We start from the raw sequence: 23,441 nt of genomic DNA on the forward strand, positions 1-23,441 counted from the left end.
AAGGTACGTTCACACTCGGTATCATGATTCAATACACTTTAGGTCAAAATCACACCGGAGTTCTCCTTTAACTAATGTTAACTAATGAACCTTATTGTAAAGTGTTACTGAATTTCCCTGAGTTTCAGTTTATATTAATTGTACTTCCTATATAAATTAAAAATGCATCTTACTCCAATTCAAGAGTTTAAACACAACCCTTGTGCCTATCAATTATATTTAACTGCTGTATAAAATTTCACTAAAGAGGCAATTTTGATTATGTTGTGTAACATGATATTTGTTTGCTTTTGTGATGAGAGACCATGTTGCACCACTCAGGCTAATATGACAACATCTAATTTTCTCAGGCAACTTCAGAGTGCACCCGATGGCTACAAATTCAAATCCAGCCCCCGAACAGCCTGCAGCTACACTCACACGAGAGGGTAAGTGGCTGTTCCACATGAATATGCACACACAAACCCTTTCGCAGACACACACCCCTCTGCTTCCAGTCTGACAATTGAAGACTGATTTCCTGTGACACCATTTTAGAGTGACTATATTTCTCCGGGTCAATGTAGAGCGGTCCGCTGCTTCTCATTTACACTCTCTCTGGTCTGCTAGATCTGAGGCAGGAGGCTGTGACAAAATCCTGAGCTCTGGTTCAAGCTAATATGGAGCCTTTCACCTTTCTATTAAGTTATTTTACGTCAAATGGCATTTAATGGTTAACTACAACTCTATGTCCAATTGTTTTGTTTGATAGTTGCTCTTTTTGTTGAACTTAACTGCAATTTCAGAGTCTCTAATGGAAACAGCCATAAAATATAATTTAACGCAGTGTTCCTGTAAATGTACTGTTCCCTACCATAACGTTCATCGGTGGTAGTTTTAAAACATTGTGCCTGATGTTCTACTCGTCCCTCTCAATGGAAATTAATGATGTTCTAGCAGGTAACTATTTAGAGAAGCTTCCTGTACTATGCCAATCCCGCTACTTGCAACTATCAGTCTGACCATGAGTCACCTGCATGAGGCTCACAATACAGATCAGATTACTAAAAATAAACACAATAAAATTTGCCCTTTAACTTTACTGGAAATTTCACTTGAATTGCTTGATTTTACCTTCTGGAAAAGTGTATGATTACAGAATTTATACTATTTGACAATTTAAATACTTGTGATTATCAATGGTATTTATATTATATTTATTTTTTGTCATAATACACTCAATAAAATACAGTTGAAGTCAAAAGTTTACAGAATCTGCAAAATGTTAATTATTTGACCAAAATAAGAGGGATCATAGAAAATGCATGTCGATTTTTATTTAGTTCTGACCTGAATAAGATATTCTACATAAAATTTGTTTACATATAGTCAATTCAATTCAATTCAATTCACCTTTATTTATATAGCGCTTTTAACAATACAGATTGTGTCAAAGCAACTGCACAGTATTTAAACAGCACAATAGTGTGTAAGTAACGCATTATTGTAAATAATCAATTTTCAGTTAAAGGCAGTTCATCAATGAATTCAGTGATATCGTCAGTTCAGTTCAAATAGTACAATATCGCTGGAAAGTGTCCCCAACTAAGCAAGCCAGAGGCGACAGCGGCAAGGAACCAAAACTCCACAGGTGACAGAAATGGAGAAAAAAACCCTGGGAGAAACCAGGCTCAGTCGGGGGACCAGTTCTCCTCTGGCCAGACGAAACCAGCAGTTTGTACCAATGTCCGATTGTAGAGAACTCATCAGGATCCCGTGGTGTAGCGCCGATGGCCGTCTAGTTTGGCGAGGTCTTTAGTGATGATCCGTCTCTGGAGCTCATCTGGTTGACATCCACGGCTATTGAAGTCATCTCCAGGTGGTGATCCATGATCTAAGCTGGGTACGGACTGGATCCGGGGGACTGCAGTGACCATCTGATCCGGATACAGGCTGGGTCTGGTGGCTACGGTGACCTCGGAATAAGAATGAAACAGACTAATATTAGCGTAGATGCCATTCTTTTTACGATGCAACGAGTGCATCATGTGTTATGGTAAGTGTTTTCGGTTCCGGTTTACCTAGTAGTTAATGCAGCCTAACAATCCTTTAACGGATTTGAATTATAGGAATGTGTTAATGTTTTTATGTGTAAGCCAGGTTAAAGAGATGTGTCTTTAATCTAGATTTAAACTGACAGAGTGTGTCTGCCTCCCGAACAGTGTTAGGTAGATTGTTCCAGAGTTTAGGCGCTAGATAAGAAAATGATCTGCCACCGGCAGTTGATTTTGATATTCTAGGACGGTATTATCAAATTGCCAGAATTTTGAGAACGCAGCGGACGTGAGGGACTGTAATGCGATAGAAGCTCGCTCAAGTACTGAGGAGCTAACCCATTGAGGGCTTCATAAGTAATTAGCAAGATTTTAAAATCTATACGATGTTTTATAGGGAGCCAATGCAGTGCTGACAGAACCGGGCTAATATGGTCATACTTTCTGGTTCTAGTAAGATTTTGCATTTTGGACCAGCTGGAGTTTGTTTATTAAGCGTGCAGAACAACCACCCAATAAAGCATTACAATAATCTACCCTTGAGGTCATGAACGCATGAATTAATGTTTCAGCATTTGACACTGATAGCATAGGTCGTAATTTCGATATATTTTTAAGGTGGTAAAATGCGGTTTTGCAAATGCTAGAAATGTGGCTTTCAAAGGAGAGATTGCTGTCGAATAGGACGCCTAGGTTCCTAACTGATGACGACGAATTTACAGAGCAGCCATCTAGTATTAGACTGTGTTTTAGGTAATTACTTGTGGAGGTTTTAGGTCCAATAATTAACACCTCTGTTTTTTCAGAATAGTCCACAAGAGAAAATAATAGTTTATAAAAATTTATAAAAACGACCCTGTTCAAAAGTTTACATACACTTGATTTTTACTATATTGTTACCTGAATGATCCAGATCTGTTTTTTTTTTTTTGTTTTTTTTTGTGATAGCTGTTCATGAGTCCCTTGTTTGTCCTGAACAGTGAAACTGCCTGCTGTTCTTCAGAAAAATCCTTCAGGTCCCACAAATTATTTGGTTTTTCAGCATTTTTGTGTATTTGTACCCTTTCCAACAATGACTTTGAGATCCAGCTTTTCACACTGAGGACAACTGAGGGACTCATATGCAACTATTACAGAAGGTTCAAATGCTCACTGATCCAGGAGGAAAAACAAGAGCTGGGGGTGAAACATTTTTGAATTTGAAGGTCAGGGTAAATTTAACTTATTTTGTCTTCTGGGGAACATGTAAGACTCTTAAGTATCTACTGTAGCTTCTGAAGGGCAGTACTAAATGAAAAAAAAAAAAGATATTTTGGCAAAATAAGAAAAATGTAGGCCTACACATCCTCATTCTGTTCAAAAGTTTACACCCCTGGCTCTTAATGTATGGTTTTTCCTTCTGAAGCATCAGTGAGCGTTTAACCTTCTGTAATAGTTGTATATGAGTCCCTCAGTTGTTCTCAGTGTGAATGATGGATCTCACAATTATAGTCATTGTTGTAAGATGCCTCTTATTTTGGTAAAATAATTAACATTATCTAATGTGGGCTTGGATAGGTCCAAGACTACTATTTAGTCTGCTAATCCACAGTTTTTTGTTTTTTTTTTTTTTTTTTTTTTGTAGCGGGGCCTACTAAGGGACGCCAGCAAACTCTCAAAAAATTTGAGATTTAAGTCTTAAAATTATTTTAAATAAGACAAAATAATAATAACAATAATACAATACTAAAGTTGGCTAAAACAACTAAAATAATCTAAAAATATCTCATCAAGGTAATCTCATCAACATTTGTTTTTTTCCAGAGTTAACATTTTAAAAGTGATTTCTTGATCTGGAAAAGTCATGTAAATTAATAAAATCTTAATCTCCTTGGTCATTTTTATAATGAATATACATTGTCAATGGTTATGCTCAAGTCAAATATTTATATTTTATCTGGCAGATATTGTGAGTGAATACATTTCTGCTCATCAAGGCTGCGTTTATTTAATTAAAAATACAGAAAAACTGTAATAATGTGAAATATTATTACAATTTAAAAAAGTGGCTTTCTATTTTAATATACTTTAAAATAGAATTTATTGTTGTGATGAAAAGCTTTTTGGAACCTGTGATACTTTTTCAGAATACTTTGATAAAAAAATGTAAAAAAAACAAAACAAAAAAAAACAGCATTTATATAACTGTTAGAAATATAACAATGTACTGGTAGTGGAAGGCGCCAGAGTGATAACTCGAGGAAAACTGAAGTAGATCCAACGAACGTGTTTATTAGAAATAGACATGAAGTCAAACAAACGCCAGTAAACATAACTTTAAGACGACACAAATGACACAAAAGGGCAAACAACTTACTGTATAAAGAGTAACCAATGAATATAGACAGGTGAAACAGATGACTCTAAACAAGGACTAAACCAAATGACAACCAAAAGACAGGGGGAGACCAGATGGGAGAAACCAAATCAGAAGCAATGCAAAAAAGACTAGAAACACAAGGAGACATGTAACATTACTCCCCCCTCTCGGTAGGCGCGTCTCGCACCGTGACAGAAACACCGGGGAGGGAGGGCGGGCGCCCTGGAGGCCGCTACAGGACAGGACCTTGCTGGTTTGGGAAGGCCTCCAGGGCGGATCAGGGAGCCATGGCCGGACAGACAGTTCAGGTGGCCATGGCGGGTCAGGAGGATCAGGAGGCCATGGCCGGACAGTCAGATCAGGAGGCCATGGCGGGTCAGGGAGTTCAGGAAGCCATGGCCGGGGAGACAGTTCTGGAGGCCATGGCGGGTCAGGGAGTTCAGGAAGCCATGGCCGGAGAGACAGTTCTGGAGGCCATGGCGAGTCAGGGAGTTCAGGAAGCCATGGACGGGGAGACAGTTCTGGAGGCCATGGCGGGTCAGGGAGTTCAGGAAGCCATGGCCGGAGAGACAGTTCTGGAGGCCATGGCGGGTCAGGGAGTTCAGGAAGCCATGGACGGGGAGGAGCGGACACTGGAGGGCGCTCTGGAGGAGCGGACACTGGAGGCACGGATACTGGAAGGCTGGGCGGAACCAGCGGAAGTTCAGGAAGGCTGGGCGGAACCAGTGGAGGCTTAGGAAGGCTGGGTGGAACCAGCGGGGTTTCAGGAAGACTGGACGGGACCAGCGGAGGCTCAGGAAGGCTGGGTGGAACCAGCGGGGTTTCAGGAAGGCTGGACGGGACCAGCGGAGGCTCTGGAAGGCTGGGCGGAACCAGCGGGGGTTCAGGAAGGCTGGACGGGACCAGCGGAGATCCAGGAGAGAGGATTGGGGCCGTAAACTCCAGTGCCATGTCCATAATGTTAATAATCTCCATCTTGCCCGGAGACTCAGGTTTGGCGGTCATTTTGGCTGGGAACTCAGGAATTAAGGCCATCTCGGCCAAGAAATCAGGAACAGTGGCCATCTTGGCCGGGAAATCAGGAATAGCGGCCATCTCGGCCGGGAACTCAGGAACGAAGGCCATCTCGGCCGGGAACTCAGAAACGAAGGCCATCTCGGCCTGGAAATCAGGAACAGCGGCCATCTTAGCCGGGAAATCAGGAATAGCGGCCATCTCGGCCGGGAACTCAGGAACTACGGCCATCTTACGTGCAGATTCGGGCATTACAGCCATCTTGCATACAGACTCGGGCGTTGCAGCCATCTTGCATACAGACTCGGGCGTTGCAGCCATCTTGCATACAGACTCGGGCGTTGCAGCCATCTTGCATACAGACTCGGGCGTTGCAGCCTTCTTGCGTGCAGACTTGGGCGTTGCAGCCTTCTTGCGTGCAGACTCAGGCTTTGCCGCCATCTTGCATGCGGACTCGGGCATTGCAGCCATCTTGCGTGCAGACCTGGGCATTGCAGCCATCTTGCGTGCAGATTCGGGCATTACAGCCATCTTGCGTGCAGATTCGGGCGTTGTCGCCACCTTACGTGCAGACTTGGGCATTACAGCCATCTTGCGTGCAGATTCAGGCATTACAGCCATCTTGCGTGCAGATTCGGGCGTTGCCGCCGGCGGTACTGGGCTGTGGAATGCAACGGAGCTTTGGAGGATTTCGAGGTGTTCGGGACATGGCAGGCGGTCTGAGCTGTTGGAGCGGTATATGGGGGTTCTTGGTTTTGGGTGAGCTGACGCGATGTGGTGTGCTTCTGAGGGGGCTGGATGAAATTGACTCTCATTCTCTATTTGTTCAATCTCGAATTTAGAGCCGTTTAAATAAAGAATGATGTTGATCAATTCAATCAAAGGGAAATCATGAACAGGGAGATCTCAGCGAATTGTATCTTCATCCAGCCCCAACAGAAACACGTTGCCGAAAGAGGCGTCGGGCCAGCTCACCAGATGATATAACTCAATGAAGTCCGCCACATACCATTCCAACTCTCGACCGTCCTGCTGCAAACTCCACAGCCGTTCCTCAGCCATAGTTGTTTTAATGGTGTTGTCTTCTGTTATAACAGAAATCTGTCTTTTTACAGTTTAAAAGAAGTCAATACTTTTATTCAGCAAGGATGTGTTAAATTGATAAAAAGTGAGAGTAGAGACTTATATTGTTAGAAAAGTTTTTATTTTGAATAAATGCTGTTCTTTTTAACTTTTTATTCATCAAAGAATCCTAAAAAATTTAAGCAGCAACTGATGCCAACATTGATAATACATTAGCAAAGTAGAATGATTTCTGAAGGATCATGTGCCACTAAAACCTGGAGAAATAATACTATAGTAATAATGGAGTAATAATATTTCATAATATTAAATTTTTCTGTATTTTTGATTAAATAAATGGATCTTTAATGAGCATAATATACTTTTTTAAACATGATGAATCTTACTGATCCCAAACTTTTGAATGGCAGTGTACATAAATACACAATTAAACAAATAAACAAACCTTATAATAAGTTAAAAAATACCTAGTAAATGACAAAAAACTGGATGAGTCAGGGAAATCCACTGATTAAAAAAATGGGAACCCTCAAAAACATTCAGCTCCTGAACATATTAAAACTCTTTAATATTCATTATTATTTTTACTTTTACGTTTGTAATTTACAGAAGCTATATGAGTGCTCATAGATTAGAAGTTTTAAAGGCAAAACGTACTCGGTTACTTTCGTAACCTCGGTTCCCTGAGATACGGGAACGAGTACTGCGTCGTAAGACGCTTATGGGAAAAGCTCCTTTTCTCCTGAGACTGAAGCATTTCAATAACGCAGTGTAACTGCACGGCCATTGGTTCGTGCAGTGTTAAAGAAACGAACCAATGGCTCGGCAGCGGAGATGCACACACCTATGGCGATGATTCGCGCCCGATCGCGCCAAAAGGGGCGGAGCATCTGGCTATATAAGCGAGCATTTCGCCATAGGGAACTCAGGTACTTCGACTGAAGCGACGACTGAGTCGTGCAGCTACCTAGCACGGCCAGCAACGCAGTACTCGTTCCCGTATCTCAGGGAACCGAGGTTACGAAAGTAACCGAGTACGTTCCCTTTCGATACTTTCACTCGTACTGCGTCGTAAGACGCTTATGGGGAACCAGTACAATCCCGCCGTGCTAAGGTAGAGGAACGACTGACATGACCCTAGCACTAAAGGGCCAGTAGGGGCCAATTTGTTCGATCAGACAACCTGATAAACATCCGTTCCAAGGAATAAGTGCAACTTGGAGCTCAAAAGAGGCCAAGGTGCACTATATATATAACATACTGGTAACAGACATACCACTATGTGGAAAGGACCCGAGTCTGTAAGACTGGGACGTCCAAGTTATAGAATCTGGCAAATGTGGACGGTGAGGCCCAGCCTGCCGCCGCACAAATTTCTGCAATGGAAACCCCACTAGACCACGCCCAAGACGAGGCGACGCCTCTAGTCGAATGGGCCCTTACTCCCATGGGGCATTGTAGGCCCAAGGAGGAGTAAGCCAGCGTAATGGCTTCCACAATCCACTTGGATAATCTCTGTTTAGTGACCGAACAACCCTTGGTGCGGCCACCAAAACATACAAACAGCTGTTCTGACTGCCTAAAAGGCGCAGAACGCTCTATGTAACATCTCAAAGCCCTGACAGGGCAGAGAGGGTTAAATCCCTGGTCTTGCTCCGTAGGAGGAAGAGCTAAAAGGGAAATAATTTGGTCTCTAAAGGGCGTAGAGAGACTTTTGGGAACATACCCACGTCTTGGCTTCAGGATGACCTTAGAGTCATTCGGCCCGAATTCCAAGCACACAGGGCTCACAGAGAGCGCCTGTAGATCACCCATGCGTTTGACTGATGCTAAAGCCAATAGCAAGGCAGTCTTCAACGTCAGAGGGCGAAGGTCTATAGACTGAAGCGGTTCGAAGGGAGGGCCTTTCAGGGCCCTCAACACTGTGGGTAAGTCCCAGGACGGGACCGTGATGGGGCGAGGGGGATTAATCCGCCTTGACCCCTTTAAAAAACGAACGACCAAGTCGTTTCTTCCCACAGATTGACCGTTTACAAGGTCGTGGAGTACCGCTATAGCTGCGACATAGACCTTGAGCGTAGAAGGGGATCTCCCTTTATCTAACAGCTCTTGCAAGAAGGACAATATCATGGATATGTCACATGAAATTGGGTCCGCACCGCGGGTGGAACACCAGGCGGAAAAGACAGACCATTTGAGATCGTAGAGCCGCCTCGTAGAGGGTGCTCTAGCTTGTGAAATAGTACTCAAAACCGACTCAGGGAGACTTAAAGGCTCCCGTCTAGAGCCCAAACGTGCAGCGCCCACAATTCCGGTTGGGGGTGCCATATCGTTCTGTTCGCCTGTGTTAAGAGATCTCGTCTCAGTGGCACGGCCCATGGTGCTCTCGAGAGCAGCCTGGGAAGATCTGGGAACCAATGCTGGTTCTGCCAGAATGGAGCCACTAACAGGACTTTGAGTTTCTGTTCCCGCACTCGTCTGATGACTTGTGGCAGCAGAGCGACAGGAGGGAACGCGTATAACAGGAGATTGGGCCATTCTTGGGTCAATGCGTCCTGTTCCTTCGAAAAATAAATTGGGCAGTGATGATTGTCTTTTGAGGCGAAGAGGTCTACTTGCGCCCTGCCAAAGACAGCCCATATTTGCTGAACCGTGTGAGGGTGAAGCGTCCATTCGTCTGAGGAGACGTTGCTCCGAGACAACATGTCTGCTCCTTGGTTCAGTTTGCCTGGCACATGCGTCGCTCTCAGAGAGCGGAAGTGCAACTGAGCCCATTTCAGGAGACGTTCTACCATCGTAAATAGACGTCTCGACGAGAGGCCCCCTTGGTGATTTATGAAGGACACCACTGTCATACTGTCCGAACGGACTAAGACATGGTGACCTCTCAATGCAGGTAGAAGGGTGTGAAGGCCTAAACACACTGCTAGCATTTCCAAGCAGTTGATGTGAAGGCGACTCTCCGCTTTCGACCATGTGCCGAAAGCAGGTTGGCCATCGCACAGCGCCCCCCAACCTAAGTTGGAGGCGTCTGTCGAGACCACCTTCCTTCTGACCACCAAATCCAGGGGAACGCCCTGTTCCATCCATTGAGCGCATTTCCAAGGAGCCAGGGCTGTTATACAGGCCCGATCTACCTTGATGCGCTGGCGTCCCAAACGCCAAGCTTGAGGAGGAACCTTTGGTTTCAACCAGAACTGCAGGGGGCGCATTTGAAGCAGCCCCAGCTGAAGTACTGGAGATGCTGAGGCCATAAGGCCGAGCATCTTTTGAAAAATCTTGAGTGGGCGAAGGGCTCCTATTTTGAAGGAAGCCGCGAGCCTGCGAATGGCTTGGGCTCTCTGCGGCGCAACTGCTGCCTTCATCTGACGTGAGTCGAAAACTGCTCCCAGGAACGCAATGCGTTGGCTGGGAGACAGTGCGCTCTTGGCAAAATTGACCTTTAGTCCTAGGCACTCTAAGTGGCTGAGGATTAAGGATCTGTGGTGCGTTAGCTCGTTTTCTGACTGGGCTAGGATGAGCCAGTCGTCTAGATAGTTCAGAACGCGAATTCCCATCTGTCTCAAAGGAGAAAGCGCTGCGTCCATGCACTTTGTAAACGTGCGAGGGGCTAACGACAGTCCGAACGGAAGGACTGTATATTGATATGCCACTCCCTCGAAGGCGAATCTCAAGAATTGCCTGTGATGGGGGGCGATCTGAATGTGGAAGTATGCATCCTTCAGATCCAGTGAACAAAACCAGTCCCCTTTGCGTATCTGCGAGAGGATCTGTTTTAGTGTAAGCATTCTGAACGGCCGTCGCATGAGGGCGCGATTCAGCTGTCTGAGATCGAGGATGGGACGTAGACCGCCATCCTTCTTTGGAACGAGGAAGTAACGGCTGTAAAAACCTGACTCGCTCTGTACTGGGGGGACCGTTTCCACGGCGCCCTTGGCCAACAGATTCTTTACCTCTAAGCGCAAGACGTCTGCGTCTCTGCTGCGCACTGAGGTGGTGATGACACCATGAAAGCGAGGAGGTCTTCGAGCGAACTGGAGTACATAGCCTCGTTCTATTATACCCAAAACCCATTTTGACACTCCGGGGATGGCTTGCCACGCCGCGGATCGTGTCGCTAGGGGCTGTAATGGTTCGCACAGCTGTATGTTGTGTGAAAGCATTTGAAGAGGAAATTTGCTCTTTTCTTGAAAATGTTTGTTTTTTATTTTTTCCGCTATCACAGCGGTTTGCTGTAAGGGCGCTGATACAAAGGGCCCGTGAGTCACAGCTATACTGTTTACAAACATGAGATCCCTTACACTCGGAACGGTACGGAGTGAAGAAGGGTTGAAAAGAGGCACTTTGGGGGCTGGTCCAGCTGTCGCGAGACTTGGCCCCTCCCTCTTCCTGCTGCTGAGATCAGGAAGACGCTGGCGGCGCCTGGTCCAGCACCACTCTTGGCCGAGGTCCCTGACGCTTAGGGAAGGGAAAGCGCTTGGCTGGGCGTGACCGAGGACGGAGCTCCGTCTGAGGCGCTGGTTGCGCAGCTGGGGGCGTGGCTTTTGCAGGCTGCTGAGTCGGCGCCGGCTTGGGGCGACTAGGAGCCGTTGCAGAGCTCGAGCGTTTAGGCAGAAAATGTCGCATGGCTTGGGACGATTTCTGCGCCGCGGTGAAGCGCTCCGCGAAACCCTCAACAGCTGGGCCGAACAGGCCGGTCGGCGAGATGGGGGAGTCAAGGAAGGCGACCTTATCCGCGTCCTTGATCTCCGTCAGGTTAAGCCACAAGTGGCGCTCCAGCACCACTAAACTGGCCATCGATCGCCCGATTGCCTGAGCCGTCATCTTCGTGGCGCGTAACGCCAAATCCGTAGCGCTACGTATCTCTCTGAGCGGGGAATCGTCCAGGCTCAACTCGTCCAGACCGCGGAGGAGCTTTGCTTGGTACACCTGGAGTACCGCCATAGAGTGAAGCGCTGAAGCTGCCTGTCCAGCAGACGAATACGCTCGTCCAGCGAGGGTAGAGGTCGTTCTGCAAGGCTTAGACGGGTGTGACGCCCTCGCCTTCCAACCGATAGCGGTGGGCGGGCAAAGGTGCGCAGCAACTGACTCGTCCAGCGGGGGCAGCTTCTCGTAGCCCTTTTCCTCGGCGCCGTCGACCGTAGTGAGGGCAGCAGAAGAGGAAGTATGGAGGCGGGCTGAATATGGAGCACGCCAGGACTTAGAGATTTCGTCATGGACTTCGGGGAAGAATGGTGAAGCTCGCTGACGAGGGGCCTGGCGGCGCCCCGGCAGAAACCATTCGTCCAACCAGCTCCTAGAGGGCTCCTCGGGAGGAGACCATTGAAGATCCAGCTCCTCGACAGCTTTAGATAGGACACGGAAAAGTTCGGCGTCCTTCAATACCGGCGCTGGCGGCGCTGGATTGCGCAGACGGCAAGGGGGCGGGGTCATGAGAAGAGCCCGACAACTCCTCTGCGTCAGATGCGGCCAATGACATGCTGTCATCCTCGCATTCACTTCCTCCGAAGGAGACCAGATCGCTCGCAGCCGCAGAGGGACGCTGGTCAGGATGTAGGAAGAGAACTGGCGATTCCTCTCCATGTGGTGAAGGCGAGGCACGCGGGGTCTGAGCCGGCGTGAGCTCGCCTGTCACCGCGCTCTTAGCTCTCCTGCCCCGCTGCTTCTTCCTGGCAGGCTCTTGCGAGGAAGTAAGCGGGAGGGCGCGAGGAGCGGCGTCGCTCTCTGAAAAGAAAGCTAGCCGCGAGCGGAGGGAAGTGAGACTCATATTCCCGCAATGGGAACATTCCGTCTCACTGAGCGCAGACTCAGCGTGGGCGTGACCCAGGCACGAGACGCACTCGGCGTGAGTGTCAGCGGCGTGCAGAGGGGCTCTGCACGAGCGACAAAAACGCCTCGGCATTTGCAACAACGCCGTAGAAATTGCTCTTTAATTTGCTCTTTTAGGTGTTCGCCGGATAGCAGCAGGGAATCAGCTCCGGAGCGTCAATCCGCCGAGCAGTGAGGATCCGCTGCGAGGCTCGTCAACGGCGAAGAAGAGGCTTGCTTGAGCGAAGTCTGCGTAGTCAGTCTCTGCGAAGATCAGAAGTCGTCGCTGAAGAAGAAGGATCTGAGTTCCCTATGGCGAAATGCTCGCTTATATAGCCAGATGCTCCGCCCCTTTTGGCGCGATCGGGCGCGAATCATCGCCATAGGTGTGTGCATCTCCGCTGCCGAGCCATTGGTTTGTTTCTTTAACACTGCACGAACCAATGGCCGTGCAGTTACACTGCGTTATTGAAATGCTTCAGTCTCAGGAGAAAAGGAGCTTTTCCCATAAGCGTCTTACGACGCAGTACGAGTGAAAGTATCGAAAGGGAACTAGGGTTAGTATAATGGTGCGTTCACACTAGACGCGAATGAAGCGGCAAGTGCGAGTGATTTACATGTTAAGTCAATGCAAAGACGCGAATAGCCATCCTGCGGCGCGAAACGCGCGAATGTGGCGGCGCGAAACGCGCGAATAGTGCGAATGAAGCGGCGCGCATTGAGCGTTTCAAGCGATTACATATTACATACATATTGAGACTACAAGCAAGCTAAAGCTGGCAAATTGAGCTCATTCACCTATTTTACAACTACTTTCCCGCTGACGAGTGGCAGAAGCCCCTCCCATGATGCGAATTCGCGTCTGTTGTGAAGAAAATGTCACGCGCGAATGACGCGAATTTTACCGCGCGAATGGCGCGAGTAAACTCAAATGTTCAAGCGTTCAACTACGCGCGAAGAGTGCGTTTTTTCGCGCAAGTCGCGTCCGGTGTGAACGCACCCAATGGTTTCAGTCCATTTCTGAGACTAAACTAACTGTTTTTCCTGTCTCTTTAGTAAATTAAATAATTTATTAGTATTTAATACCCCAACATTAAAGGGTTAGTTCATTCAAAAATGAAAATTAGCCCATTATTTACTCACCCTCAAGGTATCCAAGGTGTATATGAAATCCTTCTTTCAGACGAATGCAATCAGAGTTATATAAAAACAATTTCTGGTGCCTCACACAGCTCTGGGGTGAATAAAGGCCTTCTCTAGCAAATTGCATTTTTGTAAGAAAAAAAATCACTAAAGCTAGATTAAAGTGATCATTACATTACAAAAATGCATCGATTCGCTACAGGAGGCCTTTATTCACCTTGCAGAGCCATGTGAGGCACTTTTTATTATGGATGGATGCACTTTATCGGACTTGTTTTAAACCGATGAAGAGAAACACCCGCCCATTGCCATTATAAAGCTTGAAGGAGCCTGAACAATTTTCAATATAACTCAGATTGCATTCGTCTGAAAGAAGGAAGTCATATACACCTAGGAAGCCTTGAGGGTGAGTAAATAATTTTCTTTTTTTGGTGAACTAACCCTTTAATATTAGTTATGGGCCATTACTAATAATCACAGTGCTGGTGATGTCTAGGTAGAAGGAATTAGTTAATGCACTATGTTTTGATAGGACTTTGCAACATGGTTTTGGTCTTAAACCTGACATGGCCACTTTTAGTTATGAAATGACTTCAGTCATTTGATGAGCTACCAGGAAACCATATTTAGTTAATGAGAAAGCTCACTCTCTGCCCTGCTGTGGAAATTACATTGACATGTGTCAATCCCTGCTGATCTGGCATTGTCAAGCGAGCAGCCCAGTGTCCCTCACCTCACGCAGCTGCTGTGTGTCTTTGCTGCCTCCTCCCTGGCCATTTCCTGCATCAGTCCTTACATCTGTTTCTGCCCCATGCATAATGCACAGTCGTTATGAGATCTGTGCTCAGATGAGCAGATTGATAATTTGAGGGGGGAGAAAAAACTCTAATTTGATGGGATGTCTCATTTCCTGCAATTGATTTTCTTGGGTTTTTACAGAGAAGATACATTTATGTTATTAGACGGTCTGGGTTTATATGAATCCAAGGTATTCTTTGAAACTGCGCGCATGTGGCTTTGCAGTGCAAGGCTATAAAAAGCATGATTATGCACTAAATTTTCACTGCCTGTATTATGCCCTCAGAGCACACAGTAGTCATGCACTGAATCATGTAAACAGACAGCGGGGACGTGTTGAGCGAATGAACAGCAGTCTCATATTTTGGTCTCTGTCTGCCTGTGGCCTTTTCTCAGGCATGTGATCAGCTAAGGACAAAATAAGAAGAGAAAACTGTTTGTTGCCCCATTCAGTAGACTACGCAATAATAATGATAATGCTAAAATAATAATAGTAATAGTAATAATAATAATAATAATTATTATTATGATTAGTAGTAGTAATTAGCCTGACAAGCCAGACCCACATAAATGTAGGGTCTGGGCACTCTCCATAGACAGGGCTCAACCGGAGGGGTGGGATAAACGGTTGTCTTTCAAACTCCCTCTCCACGCAATAGGATAGCGCTGCAACCAATCAGAGCAATGAAGAAGGTGACGTAGTCAGAGCGACTCGAAAGAAAGTTGTTCGCTAGCAGCAGCCATCGCTCATGCGTAATTCACGGAACCAGAAAATAGTATCGCAAGCCGTTTTAGCATTTAAACCTTTGTTCAGACTATCCATAAATATATTTAAAGATAGGAAAAAAATTATTTTGACGAGTGATAATTATAATTTGACTAGTCAGAATGACAATTAGAGATATCTGCAAATATAATTGCACTAGTAAGAAATCGGATTTGAGATATCTGTAAACATATTTTGACTAGTCAAAACTCAATTTAAGATATCTGTAATGATGTTATAGATATCTTTAAAAGACGTGTCATATATCCGCAAAGGTAATTAGAGATATCTCTAATTCCGTTTCGACTAGTCCCAAATATATTTGAAGATATCTGCATTGTATTTGCTCCTAGTCGAATCTCCTGTTGCGTGACGTGAAACTACATTTCCTCAGCACCGCCCACAGTCAGTGTTGCCAGATTGGGCGGGTTTCCGTCCAATTGGGCTTCTTTTGATCGGCTTAGACCACAGAATAAGGCATTGGGCGGGTAGACAAAATTTGGGCTGCTTTAAAAATATTTAAAAGCCCAATCAGCTGCTTTTTACTTCGCTTTTATCATTAGTCATGTTATTTTAATATGTTCGAGCTCAAAGTATCACAGTAATATAATGTGTACTGCAGTCCTCAACTCATTTTTGCTTAACGCAACCCTAGCTGGTTTAGTTCAACAGAGACCTGTCAATCAATTTACGCCTTTTACGTTAGTGAGATGTGATGACTTGTGAGTAATGGGGTTTTGACGCTATAACGGGCAAGATTTTGAATATGCAGCTCATTTATTCATTTTAAGTAATTGCGATGGCAAAGTGGCCTAAATATAAGTTACACAATAAAAAGTCTAAGTGACTCAAATCTCACAACGTGGATTATACGTGGTGAGAGATGAATAGAAGACTTATAAATATAATTGTAACTGAAATAAGAAAACAATTTAATGAACAGTTAATAAAAAACAAAACTGAATATGGGAATGATGAGTCAGAACATCTTTTACACCATCCAGACTCCTCTGTTATACTTGGCATTGGCTGCTGGACTAAACAACAGTTTGGACACACAGTTCTGCATTATGTTCTGATGTGTACTTCATGAAATACGTGCTCTGTCTGAAGATAATGCACAAGACAAGGTTTAGCACATTATTGTTGGTAATTGTTCTTATTATTTTATTTGTGCTGTTCGATTATCATACAGGATACATCAATGAATTAACGCATTTTTGCACATTTGTTTCTCATCACTTTATTGTGCACTTTTTGCAAAGAAATTAGCATATTTTTACTGTGGACATTGAAAATGATGCATGTGTTTTTCCCAGGGTTAAAGTCATCGGTTAATTTCCACTTTGAAAAGATTTCTGGATATAGTAAGCATATTTTCTGACTGTTTTGATCCATATTCCTGTGAAATTGATTTATCTTTATTTTATTTTGTCATTATTCTTTTTTTAAAGAGATAAAAAATGGTCCTTATCAACCTTGACATGGCAATACAATTCTATCACATTATTTTTGTGAGCTTTTGGGCTGGAAATCGTCAACCCGATCTGGCAACACTGCTTAAAGATTAAGGCGGGGCTTAGCAAAGGGGTGGTTTGAGTACACAATTAAGATATCTATAAAATAATTTTGACTAGTCAGAATGTTAATTCTAGATATCTACATTCAAATTCTTCCTAGTCACAAAGCTGAATGCGGATATCTCCAAAGAATGATCCTCCTAGTCGAAAATCTGATTGTGATATCCAGAATTAAATTGCAGATATCTTTAAATAAGTTTTTACTAGGAAGAATTCCAATTCAAGATATCTCTAATCAAGTTTTGCCTAGTCAAAAATCCAATTCAAGATATCTACAACTGTAATTCGACTAGTAGTAAATTATTTACAGATATCTACAAATGTATTTGTGGATATCTTTAAAAATGACGAAGTAAAGATATCTCCAATTGGATTATGACTAGTAAAAACCCAGTTAGAGATATCTTGAATTATAATTTGCACTAGTGGCAACTCAATTAGAGATATCTCTAATTTCATTGTCACTAGTAAAAAAATGTAATTAGAGATATCTCTAATTATAGTTCGGCCTAGTGAAAATTCATTTATAGATATCTTTAATTACAATTTCTACTAGTCAAAACTCATTTGTAGATATCTGAAAATATTTTCCAACTGAAGTTAATGGAAGAATATTACTAGTCATAAAAGCATTATAGATATCTCTCATGTATATTACTACTAGTCAAATTAACATAGATATCTTCAATGCATATTATGACTAGTCACAATAACATTGTACATATCTTGATTGCAATTATGACGAGTCAAAATTGCAGAATAGATATCTGGAATTGGAATTATGACTAGTCAAAACAGAATTATGACTAGTATGGAAAAGAGTATTTAATGCTAAAACGGCTTGCCATAGAATAGGCTCGTTTGAGATGCGCCTTGCCTCGCCTGAAATAAAGGCGAGAGTAGGCGGCTGCAATGAGGGGATGAGTGAAATAAGTGCAGTCAAGACGGAGAGTTCTGAGCTCTGGAAGCGGAACAGATACCTACGAGATCAAAGGCGGATATCGCGTTATTCATACTCACGTGCTGTGTTGCTGATAAACATGATATAATTTCAGTTCTGTTGCTTTTATATGAAAATAAATATGATGCACAAGACACTCAAAGTGCTTGCTATTTAATTCCACACAAAAGCCGTATTTATCATCCATTTGTTACTTCAATACAAACATGCATTTTAGGTTTTTATAGTAATATGACAACAATCACAAATCACACACAGAGATCGCACTGTCATAGTGTTTGGGAATATTCATGCATAATTTAAGCACATAACCACATGATATTACATTAAAAAAATAAAACATTTTAGAAGAGAACGCAACATCACAGTTGTTTGAACCAATGAGCATTAAGCTGTGTCGTCAGCCAGTCGTTTCCCATCGTGCTTTTGGTCAGCGCAGTCGGTGGAGAGCTACTGCGCCCGACTGCTCAATCCGACACGGCCGCCTCGCCATCACAAGAGTTTTTTGGCACACGTCAGCATCATGTCAGAGCAAGTTGGACGTAACTCGGACACTTTTCTAACCGGCATGTATCTTGCGTTGATCACCGGTGATCGATTTTGCGCAGATTTTGCTCATCTCAAACGAGCCTATTGTCTGACGGAATTTATGGTCGCAGGTCAGTCGTCATCATGTTAAACCCGCCCACCAACTCGTGATTGGCCTGGTCCATCTTGGATTTTTCGAAATCTCAAGTGAACTGAGAGTAACTAGACTGCCCTTGGAAGCAAATGTAATTGGCTGCCGCTAGGGGCGCGTCTAGATTCTAGGCTAAGTAGTAGTAGTAGTGGTATTCAAAATATTTTATTGTATTTTTATTTTCTATTTGAATAAATACAAAATTAATGCAATTAAACAAATCAATAAAAACAATATTACTATTGCAATAGTGGATTTTACTGTTGCACAGTCAAATAATATTTAATATTATTATCATTATTCCAAATATTTTTTTTTATTATTTTTTGACATTAAATTATTAAAATTAAACAATCAATAAAACTAAATATTACTATTGCAGGAATTTATTATACTATTGTGTTGTAAAACATAAAGACTATTTAATAATAATAATAATTATTATTAATATTATTATTATTATTATAAGTATTAGTAGTAGTAGTATTCTTTATTATATTTTTAAATTAAAGTACTAAAATTAAACAAATAATAAAAACAATCACCATTGCAATAATGTATTTTACTATTCAACTGTCAAATAAAAAAAGAGTATTTAATATTATTATCATTATGTTTTTATATTATTTTTTATATTATTTTATATTATTATTATTATTTTTCATTATAAATTATTTTTACATTAAATTATTAAAATAAGCAATCAATAAAAATATATTACTATATACTAATACAACTAAAATATATTAGTAATTTGTTATACTATTGTGCTGTAAAAATACTACTTAATACTACTTAATAATAATAATAATAATAATAATAATAATAATATAATAGTATTATTGTTGTTGTTGTTATTAATATTATTATTATTAGTAGTAGTAGTAAAATTAAATTCATACAATTTAACAAATCAATAAATTTTACTGTTAGTACTGTCATATTAAAAAAGCACATTTAATATTATTATTTTATTGAATTATTTTTTGACATTAAATTATTCAAATTAAACAATAAATAAAAATATATAATGTATTTTTCTATTGTACTGTCAAATAAAAGAATATTAAATATTATTATCACTATTCAAAATAATACTATGTAAAGACTATTTAATAATAATAATAATAATAATAATAAAAATATTTAAATAATATTTTATTGTATTGTTTTTGACATGAAATTATTAAAATACACAATATATAAAAATATATTACTATTGCAGTAATGTATTATACTATTGTGCTGTAAAAAGACTATTTAATAATAATAATAATAATTTATAATAAATTATAATATTATATTAATAATAATAATAATAACATAATTGTATTAGTATTATTGTTGTTGTTTTTGTTATTATTATTATTATTAATATTAGTAGTAGTAGTATTTAAAATATTTTATTGTAAAAATATTAAATGCATTTTACTGTCAAATAAAACAGTATTAAATATTATTATCACTATTCAAAATAATACTATATAAAGATAAATATTAATAATATTAATATTAATTAATATTAATAACTATTTAATAATAATAATAATAATAATAAATATACTATTTATTTTTAATAATACAATTATTTAAATAATATTTTATTGAATTGTTTTTTGTTTTTGAATTTATTTAAACTAAAAACAAATATTTACTATTGCAATATGTAACTTACAGTTGTACTGCAAAATATGAGTATTTAATAATAATAACAACAATAATAATCATTGTTTTCATTATTCAAAATAATATTGCATTGATTTTTTTAATTTGTTAAATTATTCAATTAAGAAATATTGCAATACTTAAAATTAAATTAAAAGTAAAATGTAATAATAATAATAATTTTACAGAATAACAGTACACTTGCAATACTTATTAATACTAATATTTATGGCTGTATTCATTTCTTTGCACACTATATACTTTTATCTACTTTAAACTAATAAATACTTTTATTAAACTAAACTTTTATTTTGGGAGAAAAAATGCTGGGAGACCTTAAATTTGACAACACATTGTATGTCTCTCATTACAAATTTCAGAAAACGATTGGCATGGATTTATGCAATTCACATTGATAATACTTCAGGTCAGAAAATACCGAAATGTGTATAAATGCAGATTTCTTGTTTCATTCTTAGGAACTCAAAGCCAGCTAAACATAGAGCGTTCGAAGAGCCGGATGGGGACATTTGTGGAGACAGTAGCTCCTACAGCAGCCGAAGGCTCACAGGATGATGGGTGAGACACAGTCACAGTCTAAATATATTACTAAACAACACCGGTGTTTAACAGCAGCACAAGAGCCTGAAAGAACAAAATGTTAAGGAACAAATTCATCTCTACAGCGTTTGACCTAGGTAAATCATTGTGCCATTCACATATTCATAACTTTACATTAACAGTGAGGTATACCAGACACAAATTAAACTCACACACACACGCGCATACATACTCCCCTCATTACATTTGCGACACAATGAATTCCCTCTCTCAATATGGCAGTCTCTCTCTAGGGCCGGAGAGTAATTCGATTCTTCTAGCAGGCAGCGGTGCCAAACAGCCCACATCTTTGTGGCTCGCTAGAGGAACGGCGTGATTGGGATTTCCACTTGCTTTGAGAGAGGCTTTTTGCTCCCCTATTGGGCTCACATTATATTCTATGCCAGGAGCCAATCACTTCCAGGACATTATTTTGATTGACCCTCTCTGTGACATTTTACGCTCTTATAAGAACCACTAGAGAGTAGTGAGATTGGTCCATTTTCTGCCGTCTTTTACCTGCATGAGTTGGCATCAGAGTTTCATGGGCATCTTACAATCCGGCTATAGATTTGAGAAGTCTATTCGGATCAAATATGGCTCTTTTCAAAAATGGAAAAAGAAAGGTGTCGACCGTTCCCCATTATGAGCTTATTGGTCTCAAACCAACAAAGAAGTTGCTGTGGATGTGGTTGTCATGGTGACTTACACCACTGCCTTCACTCATAATGTCATTTATGTTGCGTGAGGACACAACTTGGCGCTGCCTATTCAACTTAGAGAAATAAGCATGCATATGCTGTATTAACACATTTATTCACACATTTTGAGCGTATTTTTTGCTTCTTCTAGCCCTTCTGCAGATGTTCCAGATATCTTGGGCAGGCGGAAGTTTAAGTCACCATCTTCTGATCAAGACTAGAGCTGCACGATTCTGGATGAATTGAAAATCATGAATTTTTTGTTTCAAACTGAAATCAAGATTCTCCCATGATTCTGAATTAAGCGAAATACGCTGTGACAAAATATTAACTGCCTCATTCTAGTAAAAAATGTTTAATTAAATAAATTTGAAGTTGTTTCTATTGAATTTCAAATTGTTTGAATGAACGATTTAATGACTCATAAATACTTGCTCCATTACGAAACGAATCAGTGTTTTTGAACGAATCTCTTGAATGAATGAATGATTCAATGACAAATTTTTTAACAGTCACTTGTTGCCACCTAGTAGCGAAACAACATTGTAATGTAATCAACTTTGTAATGACAAGCGTTACTTGACAACCTGATCTCATGATGAAAATGTACCTGTGGGAACTTTTTCGCATAACCATTAAGTACATATCACTGCAGTTTCCCACAGAAATGAACACTAGAGGCGGTAAAACAGCGAGCACTTGCAATTGATTTTGTACACAGTTGTGATTACAACTCTGTATGCTTCGCTTTCCAGACAGAACAAGCTTGCTCGGTAGCTCAGCTGGCATGGAACTGGACTTAGGATGTGGAATCCTTGGGTTACGAATCCTGTGAAAAACATGACTCACGATGGAAGAGCTGAAAAATGAAAGATAAAAAAAACAAGCTAAAATGGTATGCTTGCGATTGTGTTTGTACGTCACATTCGCTTTTGTTCATGCTGTCGGGCAGGTTTAAGTGTACTGGAGATGGTACGTTACTTTAAAACATCTTGGAGAATTAGCATTGCAGTGACACATACAAAACCAACGTCACATAAAATCTGTTCCGGGAAAAAAAACACTCTTTTAGCAAATTGGATTAAACATATATGGCGGTACGTATTTTGCGCGTCTTGCAAAAAAGTTCCCTTTTTTTTTTCATGAGATCAGTTTGTTCTGAAGATGATTTGCTCCATTTTGGTAGTATTTATATCTGGACTACAGTGCCTTGTGAAAGTATTCATACCTTCATTTTTTCACATTTTGTTATGTTGCAGCCTTATGCTAAACTGCTTTAAGTTACTTTTTTTCAACATCAATCTACACTCCATACACCATAATGACAAAAACACAAAACAGGTTTGTAACAACTTTGCAAATTTATTTGAAATAAAAAACTTAAATGATTCCATTGCATAACTATTCATACCCTTATTTAGGGCAGTTGAAATTGAGCTCAGGAGCATTTATATTGCTTGTAGGTGTTACTAAACTTCGAGTGGAGTTAAACTGTGGCAAATTCTTTTGAATGAGTATGATTTAGAAAGGCACATACCTCTCAGAAAAGGTCTAAAAGCTGAAAATGCATATCAGAGCAAAAACCAAGCCCTGAGGTCAAAATAACTGCCTGTAGAGGTCAGAAACAGGTTTGCGTCAAGGCACAGATCTGGGGAAGAGTTGTAGAGCTGCATTGAAGGTTCACAGAAGCATGTAGCCTTCATTCACCATAATGGAAGATGCTTGGAACAACTAGAACTCTTCCTAGAGCTGGCCTCCTGGCCAAACTAAGCAATTGATGGAGAAAGGACTTGGCTAGAGTGATAACCAAGAACTTGATGGTCACTCTAGTTGAGCCCCATGATCATATATGCAGATGGAAGAAACTTACAGAAGGACAAACATCACTGCAACACTCCACCAATCTGGTCTTTATGGCGGTGTGGCCAAACTCAATCCTCTCCACAGCAAAGACACATGAAACCCACATGGAATTTGCAAAAAAGCACCTAAAGGACCCTCAGACTGAGAATCAAGATTCTCTGCTCTGAACCTCAATTCCAAGCATCATGTTTGAAGGAAAACAAACACTGCTCATCACCTGCAGAATACCATCCCAAAAGTAAAGTGTGCTGGTAGCAGCCTTCAGCTGTGGGGCTGTTTGTCAGCGGCAGGGACTGAGGGACTCGTCGGAGTAGAAGAAAAGCTCAATGCACCAAAATATTGAGATAGCCTTAATGAAAACCCAGTCCAAAACATTCAGAACCTAAGC

General features: G+C 41.3%; 1 protein-coding gene across 1 annotated transcript in view; it reads left to right on the forward strand.

Moving 5' to 3' along the window:
- The window catches only part of kncn (kinocilin), a 31,541-nt gene extending 10,015 nt beyond the window's left edge, over positions 1–21,526 (forward strand). Inside the window, exons 3-5 of the mRNA XM_073848204.1 lie at positions 351–428; positions 20,369–20,468; positions 21,342–21,526. Of these exons, the coding sequence (XP_073704305.1) occupies positions 351–428; positions 20,369–20,468; positions 21,342–21,411 (248 nt within the window). The 3' untranslated portion in view covers positions 21,412–21,526. The remainder of the gene's footprint in view (positions 1–350; positions 429–20,368; positions 20,469–21,341) is intronic.
- Positions 21,527–23,441: the final 1,915 nt, after the last annotated feature.

This window comes from Garra rufa, chromosome 10, assembly GCF_049309525.1.
Source record: "Garra rufa chromosome 10, GarRuf1.0, whole genome shotgun sequence".
NCBI lineage: Eukaryota > Metazoa > Chordata > Actinopteri > Cypriniformes > Cyprinidae > Garra > Garra rufa.